The 23,687-nt window shown below is 47.2% G+C and overlaps 1 protein-coding gene across 10 annotated transcripts in view; it reads right to left on the bottom strand.

Annotated features, from left to right (window-relative positions):
- TENM4 (teneurin transmembrane protein 4) overlaps nt 1-23,687 on the bottom strand; it is a 717,007-nt gene that overhangs the window by 79,066 nt on the left and 614,254 nt on the right. For all 10 annotated transcript variants that reach the window (XM_057507188.1, XM_057507183.1, XM_057507185.1 and 7 more), the window contains 2 exons: nt 20,771-20,917; nt 8,515-8,731 (listed from right to left, as the gene is read on the bottom strand). In XM_057507188.1, coding sequence (XP_057363171.1) covers nt 8,515-8,731; nt 20,771-20,917 — 364 coding nt within the window. The remainder of the gene's footprint in view (nt 1-8,514; nt 8,732-20,770; nt 20,918-23,687) is intronic.

The following is a 23,687-nucleotide window of genomic DNA, read 5'->3' as shown; positions in this document are numbered from 1 at the left end:
TGGATGTCCTATGTGTTGCCTGGAAATAATGCCCAGGTTCCTGAGCAGAGATGGAGTTCCAGACCCAGATGTGACAGGGGTGGGAGCCTGGCAAAGGAGAACAAGGCATGAGTCCTTGGGTGGCAGGGGTACCAGGCTGCTTATATCAGGAACTAAGCCATGATAAGTGACACTGGGATTCTGGGACAAGGATAAACCTGTTTGGCAGAGCTGGTAAGCCAAGGGTCAGACAGAGGACCAGTTGAAGGACCTGAGACTGATTTGCTCAGATGATTGCTTTAAGCCTTCTCTTCAGATTGGGGTTGGTTCTAGAGGCCTGCAGGTTAGACCCACAGGTTCCACAGACCTGCAGGTAGAGTCACAGGGCCCTGCAGTGGTGGGAAGCAGTGGCACAGGCAGGCAGGTCGCAGATCTCTCTCCTTTGCCAGAATACTGCCCAGAGGCGCATCCTACACACTGCAGCCTCTCACTGTGGAGTCCACTTACAGCCAACTCCGGACGCCCCCGGACTGGCCAGGAAGGCTGGTTAGACTCACTGTCGAGGTGTTTGCCAAGTCCTGACCCTGCCTTCTCCATTAGGGACAGTGTCGGTAATGTGATGCCCTGCTCTCCAATATTTTAACTTCTTATTGCTTGAAATTGATCAGTGTCGGATGGAAGTGCAGAAAGTCCCTGACTTACAAACTGGAATTACTGCAGTAGACAGCACTCCCTTAGGACTCTGGCTCTCCTACTATGTTGCTGAGCCAAGGATTTCTCTGGCCTTAAAGCTTCCTCTTCTATGTAAAGGCCTGACAATCTCAAAGGTCCACTTACCTCTACCTGCCATGGCGCTAAGACATTTACATCAATTATTTAACTACATTAATGCTTCAGGCTAAGACTTTTATCTTTGTTCCAGTTCTCCTAGTGACACTAAAACCTATATGAATACAAACGCCATTGCTAATGCTAACACTAACTCTTGCTAATAGTGATAATGACCTACTACTTATTGAATGCTTACTGCCCTGACACCCGAGTGTTTTCCATCTCATTTAATCTTCAGACATCCCCACAAGGTGTGGATTCCTATTCTCATGTGACAGATGAGGAAAGAGGGGCTCAGAGTGATTCAGAGACTTGCCCAAGGTCACTTGCTCTCATTTGCCCAAGGACTGGAATGCAGGCCCACTCCCTCTAAGCCCCGAGGGGTTCCTGATTCAGCACAGAGCCCTCTGCTAAAGCGCCTTGTGACAGGCAGCTAGGAACAAACTCCTGCTACACAGCAAACACAGGTCTTAATTCGGTTTTGAAATCAATAAAGGGATGATCAAGTGGCAGAGGGGGAGTTGTTAGCTGCTCATCAGGATGATGTGAGAAATTGCTGCCTGCATCCTGAATTAAATTCACCTTGTTGCTTTATCATCATAAACATTCATTTCAACGTGGGGAGGGATTTTTTAAAAACCATCATGAATAATATATAAAGGCTGACATTTTGGAGGAAGCAGGATCTTTACCTTCTCCCATCTTCCATCAGGGTCATTTATCATTGTCTCTCTCCCTGGCCACCCTCCCCTCTTTTAAACTGATGGGGCAGCCTGTCAGCTCAGCTTGTTCTGAAAACGCAGGAGTATAATTCAATAATAAATTCGCTCAGAGGCCGGCTGTCAGGAAGCTGGTGTTTATCTGAACTCCATTAGATGATCTCTCCTGCTCAGCCTCTCTGGGGGCTTCCTGAGGGCTGTCTGGGCCTGGGGCAGCTAGGGGGAGGACTGGCAAATGCTTTTCTGTAGCTGCTGTGCCACCGGCACTTGCATTTGGCTTTAGATCTGATGATAAAATTATACTGCATACATGATCTTTCCTCCCTCCTTTCCATTATTTTTTTCCTCTTGTAAACTGCTGCTTTTAAAATTCCTGGAAACTCTGTGCCTTTATAAAGGGTCTGAAAGACATTCTCAAGACTTACATGGCACCGAGATTATTTTACTTCTGCTTAGAGCCAGGTTTAAGTCCTGACTGTGATGAACTGCTCTAACTGGTTACTGAATGGGTAAGTGACAGATCTTTACAATTCAGGACCCAACCCACCTCATAGTCCCTGCATTCTTCCTTCCCCCCGAGTTCTCTCTACATGTTAGGATCATAGCCCCCAGATTTCCCAAGACCATCTTGATTTCAAATGTTGGAGCATGTGTCTTTGCTTTTGATTTGGAAAATAGTACCACTATAAGTATGCTACAGCCACATTAAAATTCTCTCCATCTTTTGATCATCCTGGAAAGTCAGGCTGTGTTCCTCAGTCTAGAAAGCATTTCTAAATCCTGCTCAACTGAAACCCCCAATAAGCTATCCAGCTTACTCAGTAGTATGTGTCCACACACACACACACACACACACACACACACACACACACACACACACATCCAAAACAAGTTTCATGAAATAATACCCTTTCTACAGTGCTGCTCTGATATTTTCCATTTAATTGGACCCCACTTCATATAATTTTACTTCTTTAAAAACGAGTAGCTTCAACCCACTAAACTGTATAAACTGCTATAACCTCCAGTAAGATAAGTAATGGTCCAATGGCCAACCTTCTTCACTGAATCTTTGTCTCAGGCCAAATTGCATCTAGTGACAGAAGTCTTCATTCACTAGTTTGTTTGCTCTTTCATTTTCAAAACTGAACATCTACTATTGCCTCCTCTGAGCCAAGCTACACCGGGAGAAACAAAGAGGTGCCAGATGCAGCCCCTGTGGTGTGGTGCTCAGGGCCTTGGATTTGCGGTGGGAGTGACGCCTCCCCTTTGGCCTCTCAGGACATTTTGTCTCTGTCTCCTCAGGCACGTGGCCACAGTTGAGTGGCGGCTGGCTGATTCACTCTGCGTTCACTGTGGTTCAGTCTGGGCCAGTCGCTCTGCTAGGCACTCAGGGTTCCATGACTCATAGGCCGTGGGGTGTACGAGGAGCCCCCAGGTGATGGGGAGCAGATGCTCACCTTCCTACAGGCCCAGAGCAGAGCAGGTGCTGGTCAGTGTTACCAAACAGAGCTTGTGTTTGGCGGGCAGCCCTGCCCCTCTCTGGCCTGCCCAGGCTCTCTTCTCCATGGGCGCTGACCCTCTCTGTAGGACAGGATCTTTTACCTCCTTTGGGATGAACATGCTAATCACTTTTCCTAAAGTCCCCTTGACTTCTCAAGCTTTTTCTCTTTGGGTTCAATGCGTCCTATCTGCTGACGTTCATTAACAACCTATCCACACGCATCTACTTGCCTGAGTGAGCGGATAACTTACAGGTTTAGGGGAGCCCAAAAAGACTTGACAACATCACATTATTCCCTCACCAATACAACGTCCTCAAACATATTCTGAACTGATGTTCAAATAGCTAGTGGGCGGCTCTCTTGTCAGAACCTTTTCCTATAATCTGCTGACCTGCCCAGCACTGCCAATCCACAATGATTCACTAAGTGGTCTGCCTGCCCTACGGCCAGCTGTTCCAGCCCCGTCAGTTCTTCCCAAAAGAAGAGATGTGACCAGAGTTGTATGAAGGAGTAGCTGCCTTGCGTATTTGCTGAGGAGAAATTTTGTCATGCTGTCCTCTCTTTGTGGCTGTGTGACACAAGCTCCAGCCTCTGGGCCCCGTTATCTGTCCTCCTTGTCCTGACAGTCCAGCTGGGGTCCTCCTTCTGCCTGCCAGTGCGGCCTCTCCCCTCCCACTCAGGCCTCATCAGAGGGCACTCTGCACTGTATTCTCCCCACAACTCCAGGTGAGGGACGGTCACTCCACTCAGCAGATGCGGTGCAGGGGTCCCGGCCAGGAAAGCAGGACGGTATTCAGGCCATCGAACCTGGTGGTGTGGGCCCCCCTTCCTGCTGTGCCCCCTCCTACTTCAGACCTACCTTAGATCAGCTGAAGGCATTCACACCTCTCACTTTACGTGGAGTTGAGGAAGCAGTGGTAGAATGTCAGACAGAACTACTATATTCACTACATCCTGTATTAAACATCTGTTCTGGGTGCTGGGCATTGTGCTGGGCTCTGGGTCACACAACTGAGCCAGACAGGATCCCTGAGGGAGGCCTTCCTCGTGCCAACTCCACCTGGTGGTTCTTCTGCTTCAGTTCTGAGTCAAGCTCTGCGCTTTACCCCGCGGAGTCCAGCCTGCCCAGAGCCCACTCTGCTCGGCTGGAGTCCTCATATCCTGGGGAGCGGTGGCCCAGCTTCCCGGGGGGGCTGTCCCTGCTTCTCTCCCTCTGGTACCAGCTGTGGGGCTACACAGAAGCATAAGGAGCCCCTCATGTAACTTCTTGTGTCGCTTGTGGATCTGAAGAGCGTCCTGCTTCCTCACACCAGCTCCGGGGTCAGGCCCCTGAGGAAGGCAGTTCTGGCGAGGAAGAGCCCTGGCCACCGAAGATGGGCTTGCCTGCTCCCCCCACCCCACAGAGGACTGTGCGAGTCAGTTCCAGTCCGGCCTTGTACTCCTCTCCTTCCCGGGGTCCCAGCACACCTCATATTTACTCCGGAGGCAGACACACGGCCAGGAATCGGCAGTGAAGAAGCTGCACCTCTGGGGCTGCCTTACCTTTTGGGGCTCAGAAATGCTCTTGGGGCTCTGAATGACAGCTTGTTTCTTGAAGCCTGTTAAGTGGACTCCCATTCAGGCTACACAACTTGGCACAGCAGATGGGATGCAGGACGATGTGGGGTTTTCTGTCAAGCCTTGTTACTGTTACACAGGCCCCGAGTCAGGTTGGCCTGCCCATCAGAAATCCCACTCTCTGGAGAAGGGCCGCTGGAGTCCTCCCTAACAAGGGTCGCAGCTGACAGCGGCTGGCAGAATGCTGCCCTCTCCCTTCCTTAAATAAGGATTCGACAGTTTAGAGTGGCTCCTCTCGGGGTGGCTGCTAGAGTTTCCTGGAGGGCAGGTCACTCTCGAGTTTCCCTTCCAATTAAGGAAGTAGAGTTCGATGCTCTTTTTCACACCACCACCACCTTCATCACCACTACCATCCCATTATAATTTGCAAGCATTTTTTGTGTGGCTGGCACTGGGTTACAATGTCATGCACTTTTTGTTTTTTCATTTAATTCTCATGGCAGCCCTGCAGACTATACACGATTATCCCACTCTTACAGATGAGAAAATCGGAACTTAGAGAAGCTAAGGAATTTTCCCAAGGGCACACAGCTCGAAAGTGGGCGCAACAGACTTTAGATCAGTTGTGATTCAAAAGCTTTATGTTCACTAGGCCACTGTGCTGCCATAAAAACCATTTGCTGATCACCTTTGTACCAAGCCCTGTGCTAGGGGCTTTATTTCAGTTAATCCTTTCAATGACTTTCATTAAATGTTACTATTATTGTTAATTTACAATTGGAAGCATGTGCACAAAGGTTAAGTCATTTTACCACAGTCACACTGAGCTCGTGGGAGGCAAAGCGGAGATTCAAGCCCTGGGCACTCTCTGTGATACCACATTCCTCCGTATGAGAGGAGAGAAAGCAACAACTCAGACTTGGTAACTGATTTCACCTTATCCCAACTAGGCACATAAGCACGGTATTTGGCCCTGATCAAGAGAATGGACTACTAAGTAGGGAGTCCAGCGACAAGAGTGCCTGCTGCTTTATGTTTCTAGGTTTCCAGTTACTTGGGCTTGTTTTACATAAAACTCTGTTTGGGGATACTGAGCAGTGGTAGAGAGCTGCTTCTTCTGAATCTAGATCAGCAAGGAGCAGGGACATAATGATTTGGGCAAATGTCAGGTAAAAGGAATTGTTACAGTAACATTTGGAAGCTTCCATTATCCACTCATTTGTAGAGTAAATACTATATCCAGGCCCTGCTCTAAGTATTATAGGTTTGGAGAGATGAATAGTCTCTGCTTTCAAGGCAAATGTAATTTAACTGAAGGTGACAGATATATAAACAGTGACCAGGGAGCTGACTTCTACTCCAGTTTCTGCTATTCATCTGTAATGTAATTTTTAGCATATGATTTAACTTCTCTGGACTCTGAATCCTCAGTATGAAATTCAGTAAAATAGATAATGTTTTTCTATCCACCTCCCTCCTTCTGTCCTTCCCTCTTTCCTTCCTTCCTGCCATTTCTTCATGGTGAACTATATGCATATTTGTCTCAAGCAACTACTAAGTGCTAAAAGACACAGTCCTCTCCTGGAGGACTCAGTTTAGAGGGTTGACAGACATTTACGTGTTTGCTGTAGTAAGCCACTTGCCCAGGGCCAGGTACCCAGGAGTGGCAGATTCAGGATCGAAACACAGCTCGACCTGACCCAGGCCTCTCTCTTCCCCTCTGCTGGGAGGTCCGTTTCTCCAGGTACAGGTTTCTCGAGTTCCTCACCTGACAGGCTGCTTAAGGCAAGTCAGATGTGCTGTACCAACAAGGCTGAAATCACTGTGCAGGTCCCACAGTGATTTGTGGCACATAAGCAGCAGTCTTGGTGTGTGACCAGAGAACATGCAGGGGACACGGTCCTTGCTGGCACAGATCAGGATGGCATGCTAAGGGCAACCCTTAAACAGGAAAGCCACAGGAAGCCTACCAGCCACAGCCCTAATCAGATTCCATAATGGGCGCAGTAAAGAAAGGCTGAGCAAGTAACATTCCCCTTGGTAGGAATAATATTTATAGCTCTAGTGATTAAAAGAACTCACGCCACAGGAAGGCCCATAAGCATACATACAAAATCACACAACTGAGTTAAAGAGCAGGAAGCTTCCTACCCAGAGACAAAAATGGCATTTCTGGCCAAGATAAATGAATAGGTTTTTTTCTCACTCTGTTTCTGCTCCTGGTTCCTGGCTCCTGACTAACCTGTGAATTTGGGAAGGTCACTTAAATCTGAGGTTCTCAATATTCTTAGGGTGAGCTGAAGGGCTTGGACTGTATCTTCATTTCTAAAAAGCTTCATTTCTGAATGCTTTCGCACCTTCATATTAAGCCCCTCTTGCTGGGCTCAGAGGACCCCCCCACTTCACCTCTCCCATCTTGCCCCTGCTCCTTGGGGGGAGCGGCTGGGGCAGTGGGACGCATGGGCTCGGGAGTTCCTGGGCCTGCAGGTGTGAACCCTGCTCCATCACATCCCCGTGGCGTGGACTTCTCACATTCCCAGTTATACTCTGGGGGTGATCATACCACCCCCCACAAGAGCGATTCCTTCTTAGGCTCCTTCTCTCTTCCCCTTTCGCAGCCTCCTTGAGCAAATCTGTGCATGCTCATGGCTGTTTGTTTGTTGATGGCTCCCAAATCAGGCTTTCCAGCCCTAACCTCCATGTGAGCTCCAGAACTACTCAGGAACTGCAAACAGGCCTCCTCTAGGGTGTCCTGCCAAGGCGGGTCCCTTCCTCGCCCTTAACCATGCCCAAGGTGGAGGGCCTCACCTGGCTCAACACTGTTCCTGCTCCGGTCCCAGCCTGGCGAAGGCCCCTCTGCCCCCCAGGCATCTGAGCCAGAGACTCCTTTCTCCAGCATCCTGCATATCCAACCAATGACCAAGCCCTGCTGATGTTCCCCTTTAAATGGATTTGAGGACTTCCTTCTCCCTTCCCACCCCTCATCTGAGAGTCCCCCAACCTGGCAACACCCCACTGTACCCTGAGGGCAGGGAGTTTCTGGCATGGAAGTCATGAGCCAAGAAAGTGTGTGGTCTGTGACTGCTGAACCCAGCGGTGCTTTCGGAGAAAGCTCTGCATATATGAGGCACTGCACCATTGGAAGACCCTTAAAAGACAGTATAAATCCCTCTGTCTTGGATACCTTTTCGTAGTTCACAGACCCTGGTTTGGGAAGCAGAGAATAGGGAGTTATCTTTGCTGGCCCCTTGTGCCCTTCCATGCCCCTAGTCATCCACAGTTTTTACCCAGGAGCCAGCAGAGTGCCCTGAGGGCATATTTCTGGCCTATCACACGGGAACTGTTTCCTTCTGCCCCACTTGTGGACTGTGAGTGACCACATGGCCGGACTGTGTTCTGCTCACCTCTGTGACTCTAGCACAGGACCCAGCAGAGCAGACCTCAGTAAAAAACTGTCCAATGGATGACACAGTTGAAAAGTTGTGACAGAATTCCTGGGCGTAAGGCCTTGGATGCGGCAGATGTGCTCCCACCCCCAGTCTAAGACGGTCCTCTGGATGTTGGCTCTGAGGGTGAGTGGTGTCAAAGCCTTCCAGCTCATCTGGAGACCGCAGAAGCAGTAAGAGCTGCCTGCACAGCGGGTATTGATTCAAGGTTCCCCTTGGCCCTTTGATTTCTTACTCTCTCCATCTATCACCCAGTGGGAACAACAAAACTCTGCTCATAAAAATTCCAAATGCCTGGGATAGCAGTTTTCTAAATGCGGGTACCCGAGGCTGCTTCTCTGCCTCCCAGTATTCCATCAAGAGCCTTTGCTGCCCACTGGCCTGGCCTCCTCCTGTCCTGGTTCCCCCATGTGGCCCTGGAGGTGATTCAGGCTCCCTCAGAGGGCCACGGCTGGAGCTGCGGCCCACTGGACTCACCCTCCATCGAAGGGGTTCTCCCCAGGGAGGACGTGTGTGCTCTCCCTGCCCACGAGGAACTTGATGCGGTCATAGAAGGAGAGCAGGTTCTGCTGGGACACAGGGGCCTGGGTCTCCTGGATGATGTCCAGAGGGTCAGGGGAGCCCAGGCACAGCGGGTTGACATGACAGAGTGGCTGGAGGCAGCAGTCAGGGTCCATGCAGTCCATCAAGCCATCTGCGGGGATGACAGAGCATGAAGTTTATGCCGCTATGTTCGATCAGCCACCTTTGTCCACAAAGTCGTCTTGCACTTCTGCTTTATTTTCCACTCATTGAAAAACTTTATAAACGCCTGATATAAACCAAAGCCTTTGCTGGGCACCAAGGGGATGCAGGTGCCTCAGATCTGGTCCCCACCCACAGTCCAGGAGGAGAGATAGTCAAGGAAGTGTACAATGTGACACGTGTTATTTTTTTTTTGACACAGATAGAAGGAATTATATAGACGGAGGCCTGGAGGTGAGCAGGCACACTGAACGTCTGACATGCTAAGTGCAGAAGCTGAGCTGGGCTCGGAGGTGAGGGGAACAGCACAGGACGAGACCCCCGAGGTTGCCAGGAGCAGACATGCTGGGCCTCTCAGGCCGGGGAGGGCGTTTGCATTTCACTCTCTGGACAATGGGAACTTCTGAAAGGCTTGAAGCAGAAAGTGACTTCGTCTGATTTGTGTAGTTGAAACAACATCCCCTGTAATAGAGGGGACTGAGGGGTCCCAAAGAGTAAGACAGGGAGACTCATGGCAGGTGTCATCAAGGTTGCACAGGGAAAAAATAATGGTTGCTGATACTAGAGGAGTAACAGCAGAGACAGAGAAGTGGATGCTCTTGAGAGACGTGTAAGGGGTGAAATGATAAGACCTGGCAACCGAATGGCTTTGGGGGTGAGGAAAGCAGTGCCAGAGAAGCCGCTGGACTTCTCAGCATCTCACCCAGTACAATGTGAGCATGTAGAGACCCAGCTCTGCCTTCTCTGAGTTTGCAGGATGGTTTCAGGCCTCACACCGAGTTGCCACTAGCAAGGAATACTCTACCACAGGCAAGGATTTCACCAGGACCAAAAGTTAGATTTCCACTTCCAGTTTCTCAAAGTACAAAGGAAAACATTTTGCCATGATTAAGGACTTTTGGTTACATTATCCCAAAGTGCTTTTACAGGCACCCAATAGAATAGCTTAAACTGGGCGACAAGCCCAAGGACCAGAAGACACTGCCTGAAGTGGGGGGACAGGAAAAGCCCAGGGTTGTAGTCTGTGTGCTTTGTAGGCAGAGAACAGTCTAAAGACGTATGTTCCTCCCTGGGTTTAGATTCTGCCTCTCCTGCTTATTACCTGTGTGACTTTGGCTCAATTTCTCCACCACTCTGGGGGCATAGATCCTGCTCTGGTTATCTCTGTTGAATCCCCAGCACTTAGTTTAAGGATTTAAAGCATGACTGTTAAACAAATGAACACAAATTGAATGAACTAATTAACAAATGAATCATGGGACAAAACTAAAGGACAAATCAATAAAAGCCAGAAAACCACTGTCTTCATTTAAGTCAATTAAAAAAGTGTGGGATGGTAGGGGGACCATGAGGCTCGGAAACTAAAGTTTAAGCCTCAGCACTGTCCCTGAGCATGACCCTGGACAGGCTCCTGTACTTAACCTCTTTGGGCCCCGGTTTCCTCATCACTGACATTCCTCCCTCACTCCTGCCTCCGTGGGTTTGCAACAGAGATGCTGCCCACCAGTGTGCAGCATAGGCACTGGCTGGGCTGGGTGCCCCACCCACACAGGTGGCACCCTAGGCCTCCTGACTAGCCACAGGGACACTGTGGCCTCAGGCATGCTTCTTGAACTCCTGAAACCCACTTTTTTCCTTATTAGATAAAAATTCCTTGTCTTTCTTGCTCCCTTCTGTATAGTATCCAAACCTTAGTGTCTCCTTGAGGGCAGCACAGAGGTTAAAGTGTATGGACTCCAGAGCCAGACTGTCTGAGGTCAAATCATGGCTCTGAAACTCACTACTGTGTGACCTTGGGCAAGTTACTTAAAGCTCTCTGGCCTCAGTCTTCCATATCTCTTACAAGGGGATTCTAAATGTCACATAAATATTTTCTGCATAAATAAAAAACAGTATGCACCCCCAAATCCAGCAGAGTACCTGACAGCACAGAAAGTACTTAGGAAGGGGTAGTTCTCCTTCCTGACCCGGAACCTGGAACATGGCTCACGTAAGTGAAAGCCCACTTGTGCTGTACCTGCTTACCTGCCAGATGCATTCTGAGATGTGGAGGAAAGGCCTCTCCTCCCCCAGCACTGCCCTGGGGCCTAACTTGTGGCTCCTGTCCCAGCTCCTACGTATACTAACTACTGCCTAGCAAAGCACCTGTCTTCTCCTGCAGAAGGCAGGTTCCGTCACACATTCTCATGCTGCCCCATCAGACACTGCTTGAACACATAATTACAGCCAAAGCTGAGGGTTATTTGCATTCTGCTATTGATGTGAGCATGACAGATTCAGCTGCTGCATCCATAACTCTGCAGAAATGCTATATTATTCAATCCCAGCAAGCAGGGATGTTGACCATTAAATCAGCTAGCACAATTGAAGGGCTGTGAAAAGTCATGGCTAATTTGAAATTTTATTAGCTATTGCCTGCTCTTGTTTACCACTGAAGCAATCCCCGGAAGCCAGTCTTTTCTGCCATCTAAATACCCTGCTCTGTGGTGCCTTGGAAGAACTGCTTCCTTTTCTCTAGTCCTGGGGGAGGATAGCCAGGAATTTGTTGTTATTATTAATATCTATATTAAATGATGATGATCATGGCTATCACTTATTGAGTGTGGAGCATTGTGCTAAATGCTTTACAAGCAATATTTTCAAGGAATGTGTCAGTGAATCCTCCCAACTCAGTGAAACAGTCGCCATCGTCCTCATTTTAGAGAGAAGGAACCAGAGGCTCCAAGTGGTAAACTAACTTGGTCAAAGTTGCATAGTCAGTGAAGAAGCTGATACAGAATTTGAACTCAATTCTTTCCGAAGTATCAAAGTCCTTGAGTCCTAGAGACTCTCAGGAACTATTCCTTAAGTGGAAAACAATGAATTTATGAGTCTTGCTGGACTATTCCTCTTCTGTGCTCTCCCGGCTCCCTGGGTGACTCCCCTCACAGAACTCGTCTCCCCGCATTGTAATTATGACTTTTCTGTCTCCCTGTCCAGACGGGGATCCCACTCCTGGAGCCCAGGGCCGTCTGACTCACTTCTGTGTCCTGGTGCCCACTGCTCTAGCTTTCAGTCTCATCCTTGCGTCCTTGCTTCTGGAATCTGGGGCTCCCCAACACCCCTTTTTTCCTTTCCTTTTAAAAAATACATTCAGCCATGAATTTAAAAAACAAATTAGCATTTCCTATGGTCAGAGGGCCTTTGTGATGATCTAGTTGCCCATTCTGCTGGAAATGAAAGTCTCAGCAAGGGCTCTGAGCGTCAGTTGGCCCATCTGTAAAATGAACAGTCCCCACATGCCTCGTGGAGATGCTGGGAGGACTAGGTGAGGGCACAGATGTGACGTGCTGAGCATGAGGACCAGCACCTAAGTAAGTGCTGGATAAATCACAGTTACTATTCATTCGGGGCCAAGTGCTTCCTTTAACAGGTTCCCTGACAACAGACCTGCTGTTTGATCCTGCCCCAGCCCCCTACCCGTGCACACATTTCAGGGCAGCCCTTTCTGGATGCCATCTGCTCTTAGAGAACTGAATTAGATAAACATGCTCATAGCTACACACTTGTAAGTTAGTAAAGTGGAGACCTCAGGGAGATTGAAGATTGGGGTTCTCTGAAATGGAGCTATCACACAGTCTCTTATAAGAGACCCTGGGATTATGGAATTATTCACTACATGCTCCATAGGTTAGAGTGATTAATGCTAGACCAAGAATTCTTTCTGCCTACAGCTCCTATGCTGAATTCCTTAATCATCCATTCAGGAAATATTTGCTAAGTAGGAAATGTGGGCTAGACAGCTAACAGAGTCATATTTAAATGAGATATATATTTTAAAAATTAGTAGGGCCCAGAAAATTCTTACCAAAGGCTCAATTTACAAGCCCAGCTTTTGTGCAAATTTCTCTTTATGTTTTCAAATGCAGCATATGGCAGCCTGAAACAGGAAATATGGCTGCTCGGCAGTAAAAGAGATTGCTCCACAGTTTCATTTTCTTAAGCATAGATGACAAATTTTAGAAGAGTCACATTAAGAGAAAAAAGTATGCTTGGGGGGCAGAAAAGTAAATTTTGGGTAAGACTAGAAACACATCAATACTTTTTTGGAATTCTCTGGTTTTGGGTCATTTGGAAATATTTCTATTTTCCAAGCACTTCATATCTTAATTGTATATTACCTACAAGTTGGTTGACTTGCAAAATGTCCATGTTTCATATGTTTGCTCTTCCCATTGAAAGACCTTTATTATGGCAGCAATGAAAAGAAAAAAAAAGAACAGGAAAAATAGAACAGATTTACCTCAATTTCCTTCAAATAGTCAATAAAATCCTTCTAAATTTTATGCCCTAATTTTTGGGAAAGAATACTTGTTTCCCCCAGAAATTTCCTTTTTTCCTCACAGTTCTGACAGTCTCTTCCCTCTCCTTACATGGTGACAGTGAAGAGGGGGCAGCTCCTGGAGGCTGGGAGAGATGCAGCCAGGCCTTTGGAGAGAGAGGCAGGCAGAGGAAATGACCAGGAAAAAGGCAGAATAGAGTTTAGAAAGAAAGCCAAAAGGAAGGAAGGAGGGAAGGAAGTAAAAGAAAAAAGGGGCTAGGTCTCTGGAGTACTTACTAAGGGAACATTCCAAAGAGGTTCCTGTTTTTGTGGACCTTGAACCTGAAGGCCTCCAGTTCTGACTGCTGCATGGTACACGGAGACCAGGTTTCTGCTAACACGTCCATCAAAGAGCTACTGACTTGTGGATGGAGCCATGCCATTTCCTCTTGTACCCCTCCCTCAGTGCCTACCCTGCTATGGGGTATCAACTGACCTTGAGAACTAAGGAGAGGGGTATATGGGTGAAAAAAAATCCAGGCCAGAAGCCTGAAGACCCAGTTCCTTCCCTGAGTCTGCACTTGCTAGCCCTGGGGCCCTGGGCACATCCCTTCATTTTCTGAGATGCAATTTATTCATGTACAATCAAGATAACAAGCTCTGCCAACCCCTCTGGATTGCTGGAAGGCTCCTGGGTTGTAAAGAGAGAGTGATTCGATCAAAGAAGCTACCATGCCCTTCCCATGCCTGTGGCTGTTCCCTGGAGTCCCTGCGCAGCAAGCGTCCTGCAGAGGAATGGGTGGAGTCAGTCGCAGTCCTGACTCCTGACTAGCTGTGGCTTTCTGCTCATTTTGTGATCTTCCGGCTGCCAACAGGTGGTGGGACCTTGGGCCACTCCTCCCCCTCTCTGATGACAGTGGCCTCATCAGTTAGGTGGGGCAGCTTCTGGGGCTAGCCTGCCTGACAGCCACCTCCTGGCCTTTCTCTGCCACAGGCCTGTCTGCCCTGGTGGCTGGCTTGCTGAACTTTCCCAGAGTCCTATTGAAGGGGGAGGCTCTGCTAGCCTTCTCATCTTTACAAACGAGGACAATGGGGCTCATGACTTGCCCAACATCAAACTGCTAGTGAAGTGGCAGAATTGGGAATTTGGTTCCTTATCCTGCTCCAAATCCAGCTATTTGGCACTATTTCAAAGTCTGCATCTCTTTCTCTATCAATGCTTTGGACATTCTGGTCCCTCCAGCCCTGTCCCTGCTATACAGAGGGCAGGAGTTAGTTTGTTTATTTCTGTATTCCAAATGCATACCATAGTGCCTTACACACAGTATGATATTTGTTGAATGAATGAAAAAATGAATGAACGATTATGTGAGGATCCCAAATCAAATAGCTGAACCAGTTTGGCAGGGCCCACCAAGGGCTGTGGGGTGTAATGTAAACCATTTCCCCAGGAAAAGCTCGCTCCTCTCCTTAGAAAGCTTGCAGAGGGAACAGGCCTGTTCTGTTCATTTAGCGCCTATCATGGGGCTGGTAGGGGCCTGTCCTGGGCACTGGACAGACAGGGTGAAAACAGAGTTATGGCTCCAAAGGATTTCATGTGGTGGGTCAGACAGAGACAACAGAGTGCTGGGAAAGAAGGAAACAGAGGGGGCTGTGGAAGGCCAAAGGTGGGAACCCAGCTTAGGCTGAGGTCTAGATTATTTCCTGAAAGAGAGATGTTGACATTGAGCCTAGAGGGATGGAAAAAAGGGGAACAGAACTGGGAGCAGGTTTGGGAAATTTGTGGACTAGTCAACTTTTTGCATCATAGTTGTTCTCATGGTTCCTTACACTAATGGTCCCATGGACAGTGTATAACAAATCCATCTGTCTCTTTGCAGGCTTAACTCCTCCCCTGGCTCGACAGTCCATCAGCCACTCCTCTCACTGTTGTCTGCAGTCCGGCCACAGACCTGTTTTACATCAGGTTGTGAACAGCATCTGGGGAGGCCCTGTGGGGTGCAGGGTGGAATATGTCTTCCCTTCTGTACACACCTGGGAGAACTTTTGTCATTTGCTATAATAAATTCTGTGCCTTCTTTGAAAAGGCTTGCAAAATCTTTATCTGCCCCATGGAACACAGGATTTTTAAAGGTCAATTTCTCTCTTGTCTCTTATCACAAGAAACATGGTTTAGAGATAGTCTGAAGGGTGACCAAATTCTATTGCTTTATGTGAACTCTCTAGTCCAGCAATGAGAGAAGGCAGGGGGTAAGGGTGAGGGGAGAAGAGAGGACAGGGAGCGTTGTTCTCAGTTTTCCTGAAATTTCTCCCTCCAAGATGCATCTATCAATTACCTGTAATGCAATCTATGAATGTTTTTCATAGGACCAATAGTGCCTAATTAGATTATCATACCTTGAAACTGTTTCAAGATCCTTTATCAAAAAGGCATCTGGTTGTTTAAATTCCAGTGGATTCTTTATTCTGGCTCCTTCTTTTATAACACTGGCTCCATTCTAATCCTAGCTCTCCCACTAACCCACTGTGTGACTTTGGGCAAACCACTTCAGCTCACTGGGCCTCAGTTTCCCTGCATGTAAATGTCTACCTTGCAAGTCGGTTGTGTAGGGCACAGAGATCATGGGCACAAAGTGCCCAGCACACTGTCTGGCACTTAGGGATGCCCTTTAATGATGCCTGTAATTTTCCTTTATGTACAATGGGATTTTTTTCTTTCTAGCAATGAGCATGTAAGTTTGGAATATAAATTTTAACCAGGAAATGAAAAGGTCAAAATACATTATTAATGGAGAAATACATTCTAAGTACAAAAAGTAGAATACAAAATTTTATAGAGAGCATAATTCCAATTTTTAAATACAATTATTTATATATGAATATATATCTATTTTATAATAAACCTCCTGCTTCTGTGATTATAAGTGGAAGGGAGTAAGAGAAAGAGAACTGACATTTGCAGGTACTGAACTGAGGTTCAGAGAAGTTGAATGACTTATTCCAAATCATGCAGCCCGCAAATGGGAGAGCTGGGATTTGAATCCAGACCATCTGGGTACAGATCCTGTACTTCTAATCAGTGTGCTCCTGCCTCTCAGGCACTTTAAATACATCATCTGTAATCCTCACAGCAACCCTGCAAGGTGGGCACTATTATTCTCATTTTATAGTCACTTAGCATCTCTGGAGCACAGTTTCACCATCTCTGAAATGGGCATGAAGTCAATTTCCCCACCAGAGGGTCATCGTGTAACAAATGAGAAGGTGTATGTGACAATACTTCATAAAGGGCTTTAAAAAGGGCCCTATATGAGCAAGACACATCTTTGTCAAGGGGAATTCACACTGAATGGTGAGTCAGGGCTCAGGGCCTGCCTGCTTGGCTGGTACCCTCTCACCAACCAGCACCCTGGGTGCGATCTGGAGGCATGCTAGGCTGACTGGCATGCCAGTCCTGACATGATCAGGGAGTTGGCCTTCAAAGCCGGGACCCCCTGCACCTTCCCTTGGCTCCTGCAATGGGTGAAGAGCCTTAAGGTGAGATGTTTCCTCATTTCTCACAGCCTCCCTGTGACTAGTAACATGAGAGTCACTGAGTCACATTCAGAATCTGTTTCCTGTTTTTAAATGAGGACAACAACCATAAAGGAAAACAAAACAAACCACTAAAGCTGAACCTAACTCAGTCATGCTGTAGAGAACTTCTTGTCTCACAGTTTAAAAACACTGTAACAGCATTCTTAATGAAGCTTGAAATTCAAGTTTAATTTGGAAAGTATTGCTTTGAGCCCAGCAAACTGTGAAGAGAAACCAGGAGTTCTCAGAAAACTTGAAGAGGAACAGTTGTGTCTACAACAGAACCATTGAACCTGCGGTCTGGGCACACTGAAGAGCTCTAGCGTGGCTGGACCTCATGAACAACGGCAGTTTCTGCCACTTGCCAGCTATGTGACCTGGGCAAAATAGTTCTGCTCACTGAGCCGCATTTCCTCACCATAAGGAAATGGTGAGGGGATAATGAATGCATATCTCCCAGTATTGCTGGGTAGAGGCACAGCTGCTTTGCAAACTGCAAAATGATATGTAAGTTATTCTCATCCTCTGGTTGGCTGTGTGGTACTGTCGCAGTCTATTTAAATTCCAGTAAGTCCTCACACTACAGTTCCAGGAGGCGGATAGATCACTAGCAGAAGGTGCAAGGGCTCTAAGGTCACAGGCCATGTGGGATGGCTCAAGAGTCTTGGGTCCCAGTCCAGGCCGTGTTCACGACTTTCTGTGTGACTTTGATCCATATGATGTCACATCCCCTCTCTGGGCTCCAGTTTCCCTGTCTGCAGCATGCAGAGGAGCAGAAGGAAGGAGCTGAAGTCTATGTGTTCTGCCTCTTCCAGGCTGTTACCCGACATTAATCTAATTTCTTCTCCAAGCCCCAGAGTCACATCAGCCAAGACCAAACACTCAGCAAGACTCTAACACTTCCCCCTCCACCCTGACTTATTTCTCTGGGATTATGCTATGTCCCACAGCATGGCTGAAATAAAGGCACTATTTCATTCTGTCTCCATTAGATTTAGCTGTTTGGGTAACAATTTCTTCCAAATGACTGTGAGCTTCCTGGGAGGGAAAGACTGGGCCATGTTCATTGGTCTTTATATCCCCTCAGAAAAGAACATGGTGCTTTGTAGACAGCAGGAGCCTAACAAATGAATGCTTGACTGAACTAAACCAATCACCCAGTGCTAAGTACAGCGCCTTCTCCTGTTGCCTCGTACAGCCTGTCCTGCTTCTCTCTCCACTACAACCGTCTCTGTTTGGCCAAGACCAAGAATGACAAGAGGGGCCAGAGAGGAAAGCTTTGTCCCCTTCAGCACTTGGGGACAGCCTTCCCACCGTGGTTGTTTCATCCGTGTCACCCTTCAAAGCCTGGACTCCCTGCACCTTCCCTCAGCTCCTGCAATGGGTGAAGAGCCTTAAGGTGAGATGTTTCCTCATTTCCCAGCTGAGAACCCAAGGCCAACTTCCTCCACAGCCTGGTCTCCCCAGCTGCTTGTCTTCCCGACCATGAGGACCCACGGGATGTCCTACTGGCTAGACTGGGAGCCTCGCCGGACGGGGACCCTATACAGTCCCCAGTACAGTGCCCAAACCTCTGTTAATGTCAGCTGATTGGGTGTTCCTTCCTCACAGCAACTATTCCACTGCATTGCAGCTGTGTGCTGCTTTGCTTTCCCTGCAGAGTGTGAACACACAGGGGCTGTGTCTTATCTGCCTCCGAAGCCCCAGGAGCCAGGACAGGGCCTGAGGCACAATACACAGTTAACATTTGTTGAGTGAATGAATAACCTCAGGCTATAGTGCTATTGCATGGCTTTGCTAGGAAGAATGTAAAAGCTCATTTCCAGTCTGGAACATGTTCCATAAATGCATATAGGTGTATTCTCCATAACTGGGGATTTTCTGATCATTCTCTTCTAGTCCCTGCTGCTGCTTCTCTCAGAGCCGCTGGCAGAGGCTCCATTTCCCTGGGGTCGGCAGAGCCCCATTTCCTATGATGAGAAGCTTTCTCCCACCAAAGCTGTGGGGCTTTGGGCTCCTGTTTGCTCACACCCCAGGTAAACACTGGTGAGTTCTAGCACTGGGAAGCCAAAGGCCGGCTTTGAAAGATGGTAAATAGAGGACATGCAGGTATTGCATTCCATGTGAGGGAATAAATGAACTTGTTTTATGCCTATTCTCGTATGTGTGTTGGGAGGGAGGTGTGCCCTCTCCCCACATTTCTCAAGGGCATTCAGTTCTTCTGATGCCCAGATGTTCAACAGCTGTTTGAAGGCTTTGGCCAAGAGCCTGGATTCTCGAGAAGGGAATGACTCCGCGGTGCAGCTCCCATCCCCTTCTCTCCCAATTATGTGACTGTTTTGTTAGTCCTGGAATTGTGTCTACACAGACAAAGTGAAGGGGAATGTTAAGGAAATGTGCAGATAATTCAGGCTGGTATCTCTTCCTGTGAAGAGCAGATATTACCGCACTTTACCTGCCTGAAGACAGGGACGTTCGGCCCCCTTTCCTGCTTTGCCCGGCCTTTACCCGTGATGATCTCTCTGAATAGAGAGCCCTTTCCTTTCTTACTCCCACAATAACCAATACAGAACTCAACACTAGCACTTACTGCTGTCCACTAGCACTTTGCTTTGGGTCTTTCTCCCTCATTTGAATTCCTGAAGTATAGGGACAGCACTTGGGTCATCTCTGCAGCTGGCCTGGCCCTGGCCCCATTAGAACTCTGGATATTTATGGAACATAAGAATTATGTTCCACAAGTTTCAGACCACTGAAGGGACATTTCAACCCTGAGAGATCTCAAGAGGAGAAAGTGGGCCTGCTGTCTCCGCCTAGCTACTAAGGCTGAACCCCATGAGCTTCTTACTACAATTGCTCCACTGGGCCCATGTCTGGGTATATACACCTCCCAGATGCCAGCAGCAGATAGGACCAGAAGCTGGATCAGACAGAGACCAGTGGTCTGAAACAGCCCTTTTTAGGTTGCTGGAAACAACTCAGAGCAAATGAACCAGAGTAATCACAATAGCATACATTTGTCCTTTTGACCCTCATGGTGTTTTGAGACTGTAGAATCGCTCTAAGGAGAAAATTCTCAAATGTTAGCATGCTGAATTTCTGCCTATTGATTTCCTACTGTGTGCAGTGTACTAGGAAGTCCCTTGGTATAAATGTGAGGTCGCTGCATAAACACATTTGGACTAGGCCAACTGTTAGGCTATGATTAGAAAGGAAGAGTTCACTATTTCCATTTTTTTTTTCATATCTCTGTCTTTTACTCTCCTCATAACCCTCTTTGATTGGTAGACTCAGAAAGAATCAACCCATCTTCCAAGTGGGGGAGAGGAGTGCGTTATGGTTATACTTTTCCCAGTGCACCCAACAGAAAGACAAAGGCTAATTCTAGGACGAATGTAAGGACTGGAATGGTCTTCGTGATCCAAATGCCTCATTTTATAAATAGGGAGCATGAGGCCCAGTGACATAAAGTAGCCTGCTTAAGGACATACCGGGAGTCAGAGACAGAATTGGGATTAGAACCCTGGTCTCTTCATTCCCAGTTAATAAATATTGTGTAAGACTAGACCTCCCTTCCTTAGGGTTTTGATTATAGTCCTTGGAAAAAATACAACAGCAAAGACAAATTCTATTACAAACCCATAGGGGCAGAAGGTGTGGAAGCAAATTGGCCCCAGCATGTGTGACGAGGGTGTCCACCAGAATCAGAGGAGAAGGAGGCCTGGCTAAAGGTAAGCCAGCCTCCCTCCTGCAGACCAGTGTCCCTTCGTGATACAGAACTGGATGGCCTCTTCTTGTCCACATCCAGTGAGAGGGAGCTCCTAACTTTACCAGGCAACTCATTCCACTATTAAAATGTTAGAAAATTCTTTCTTCCATATGCCTTCGCCCCTGCACTCACCGTCAGATGGCAAGTAATTTTATTTATGTTAATTTTAATTAATTCAAGTGTAACCACTAGTGATAATGCACTCACTCCTTAGTTCACGTGTACAGTTTTACGCCCACCCTGCAGGCCTCCCTGACCAGTAGCTGGTGTGTTGGTGGTCTGCTAACGCAGTGATGCCCACCCTCTGTGTGATGCCTCCCACCCCACTGGAGCTAAAGCCTTACCTCCATCGTTGTCTTTGCTGTCACCACAGGCTGTTTCCATGGACGTGTCACAGCCAGCTCCTCTCCAGCCCAGCTGGCAGACACAGTGCCACCCATTCAGGTCCAAGGTACATCTGCCGTTGCCATTGCACAACCCAGGGCAACCCTCTGCAAAGCAAGCATACAGAATTACAGTCTGATCACCCACAGCCAACTGCAGTCACACACACACACTCTGCTTGCCAACTCACACAGTGCTTTCACATCCAACAGCACATGAACACCCTCCGCACCCAGGGAGGATGTTACCATTAGGAGCTGCCGCTTTACCAAGAAGGCAAACGGGACTCAGAGTTGAAGGACTTGCTAAAGCCACACAATCAGGATGGGGCACAGTCGGGAAGTGGCAGCGATAGGTCTGAAACCCACACCTTCTGCATCTAACACCCCTTTTAAATGTGATTGGGATTCAGGCATAGGAGTCAGTGGGTGTCAGCCTGTCAGAACCTGACCAGTGGAGCTTCTTGGCTGATCTTGCTCCATGTTCACATGTGTATGTTTTCTGTCTCAGGCAGCTGTTTGGAACAAAGGAATCACCTCTGTCTACTGTGTGTTCCCTCAGCACCTCTGGCTCTCATTCTAAAGGGCTGTACTTTCCTCAGCTCCTCTTACTAGGTCAACTGTATTAGGATCTAGGCTTTTTATTTATTTTGTCCTATTTTCTCTTAAATACCTGTTTTTGCTTTGAGGACGAGTCCTTGGGTCTTTTTCTTCCCATCTTATCTATAACCACTCAGAAGAAGGCTCTGCACCCGAGGTGCACTGACGACCGCTGAGAGATGGACAGGGCTGTCTGTGACTGCACATGCTCATGTGGGCACACAGCCCTTCCCTAATTTGCTTCATCTGTACATCTGTCTGCCTATCATTTATTGAGCACCTTCACTAGCCTAGCATTGGAGGTACAGAGATGAGTAAGACCTAGTTCTCAGTCTTGAGGAGCATGTAGCCTATCAAAGGAGACAGATTTGTATAAGCCAAATATTTCACTGCCAAGTGCCCCTGGGGAGAGGTACAAAATATGGTGGGAACCTAACCCAGGAGTGGCCATCTGTCTGACAAGGCTGTGGATGACTTAATCAAGAAGAGTCCAGCCATATGTACATTCTGCCTTCCTGCTTTGACCATATCATAAGGTGTTACTCTTCAAGTAGATTTACTGTTTTTTGATTACTACCTTTTCAAATCCCTCTCTCTGAGTTTGTGGCTTAGGAAATGTCTGTCCTAAAATCTGTTAAGTTACATGGTTCACTTCAGATTTTGCAATTTAATTTTCATTCAAGTCCTCATTTTAATAAACCGTCCAACTCCATTCTCAGGGAGGCTATCAAAAACCACCTTTCACTGGCATGCCATCCATGTCTTCTCTCTACCCCTGCTTAGTCTCGGGGAAAGCTTTGGATATGAAAGCACTGTCATCTATAATTTGTTTCATTATTATGAGCAGCAAACTGCTACAACTATGGATATACATGGAATTTTTTGCCATGAAAAAAAAAAAAACCCCAAATCGACCCATTATTTTTAAATGGGACAAACGTGAATGTACTGTCCAGTAGAAGGCTCAGGCCAGGGCAGTCACTCACTCACTAAATAGCCAATCAGAACCCAAAACTTGAGTGTTTCACGGACTTTTGATAGCCGCCTGTTACTACAAACTATAAGAAAAGTGCTCATTTGCATTTGAGATGTTCAATATATTAACCAGTTAAATATGGCCACTGTGTTTTCCATTGGAAGGACTACACATTTCTGGAGCGCGTACGCCAAGCCTAGGAGAGAATCCTCCAGAAGTTTAGAAGCAAATGTAGATTATGTGGTCTTTGCACAGCAGGAGCCTGTTGGGAAAGGTGGGAAGCCACCAGCACAGCAGCCCCAAAAGTGATGGAGAAAGCAGTTGTTAAAGCGCAGGAGCAGTGCTGACATGCAGGTGACTACCCAGGCATTCGGATTTGGCAGCCAGCATCAGCCACCCCTCCAGATCTAAACAAGTACAGACTCTTCTTTTCCCATTTAAATTTCTGTCCATCTGGGTGGGAATTCCTTTCAATCAGCCTCATTTGTAGTTGAAGTCAGTCTTGGAGGAAGTAGGGTCCAGTTTTTAAGAATGGTAGTAGATTACTTTCTCTTGCTCCAAGATGTAGCCTCTTCTAAGATGCCAAGAACATCTCTTGTGTAAGAGCACAAGCTTGGGAGTCCTATCAAAGACTGGTTCTGCTACTTATTTTCTTTGCACCTCAGTCTACTTATAAAATGGAGTTGTTGGGAGGATTAAATGAGACAATGTATGCATGATGCACAAAGCCTGACATACAACTTGAACAAAATATCTGAATCTTCTACTCACCTTAACATTCTATTTTGAGTAGAAGTTATATAATCTCCTAAGTTGTACCTATAACCTCAGTAGGGCTCTCAGAAAGGCAAAATAGGAAACTGAGGCAATTATCTAGATCAGAGTCAGCAAGTTATTTCTGTAAAAGTCCAGATAATAAACATTATAGGCTTGTGATCTGTATGGTATCATTCCAGTTGCTGGACTCTGCCACTGCCACTTAAGCAGTCACATGCAATTTGTAAATGAATAAGCATAGCTGTGTTACAATAAAACTTTATTTACAAAAACAGTAATGGGCCATTTTTGGCCTGTTTGCCAACTCCTGGATTAGATGCTTCAGGACAGTGAGGACACTAACAGTTGCCAGATACTGAGGGTCTACTATGGCTTGCCACTGTTCTAGACACTTTACATCTATTATTTCTAAACTGAATAACTTTTTGTTACATTTCTCAGGTCCTTATTTTCATGGTAGTTCCAACTTCACATCATTTAATCCTAAATTTTGAATAAAAACCACTTGTAATGGAGTGCAGACTT

This window comes from Manis pentadactyla, chromosome 9 (assembly GCF_030020395.1).
Source record: "Manis pentadactyla isolate mManPen7 chromosome 9, mManPen7.hap1, whole genome shotgun sequence".
Lineage (NCBI taxonomy): Eukaryota > Metazoa > Chordata > Mammalia > Pholidota > Manidae > Manis > Manis pentadactyla.
The sequence above is the reverse complement of the archived record's forward strand: the minus strand, read 5'-3'. Positions and strand labels throughout refer to the sequence as shown.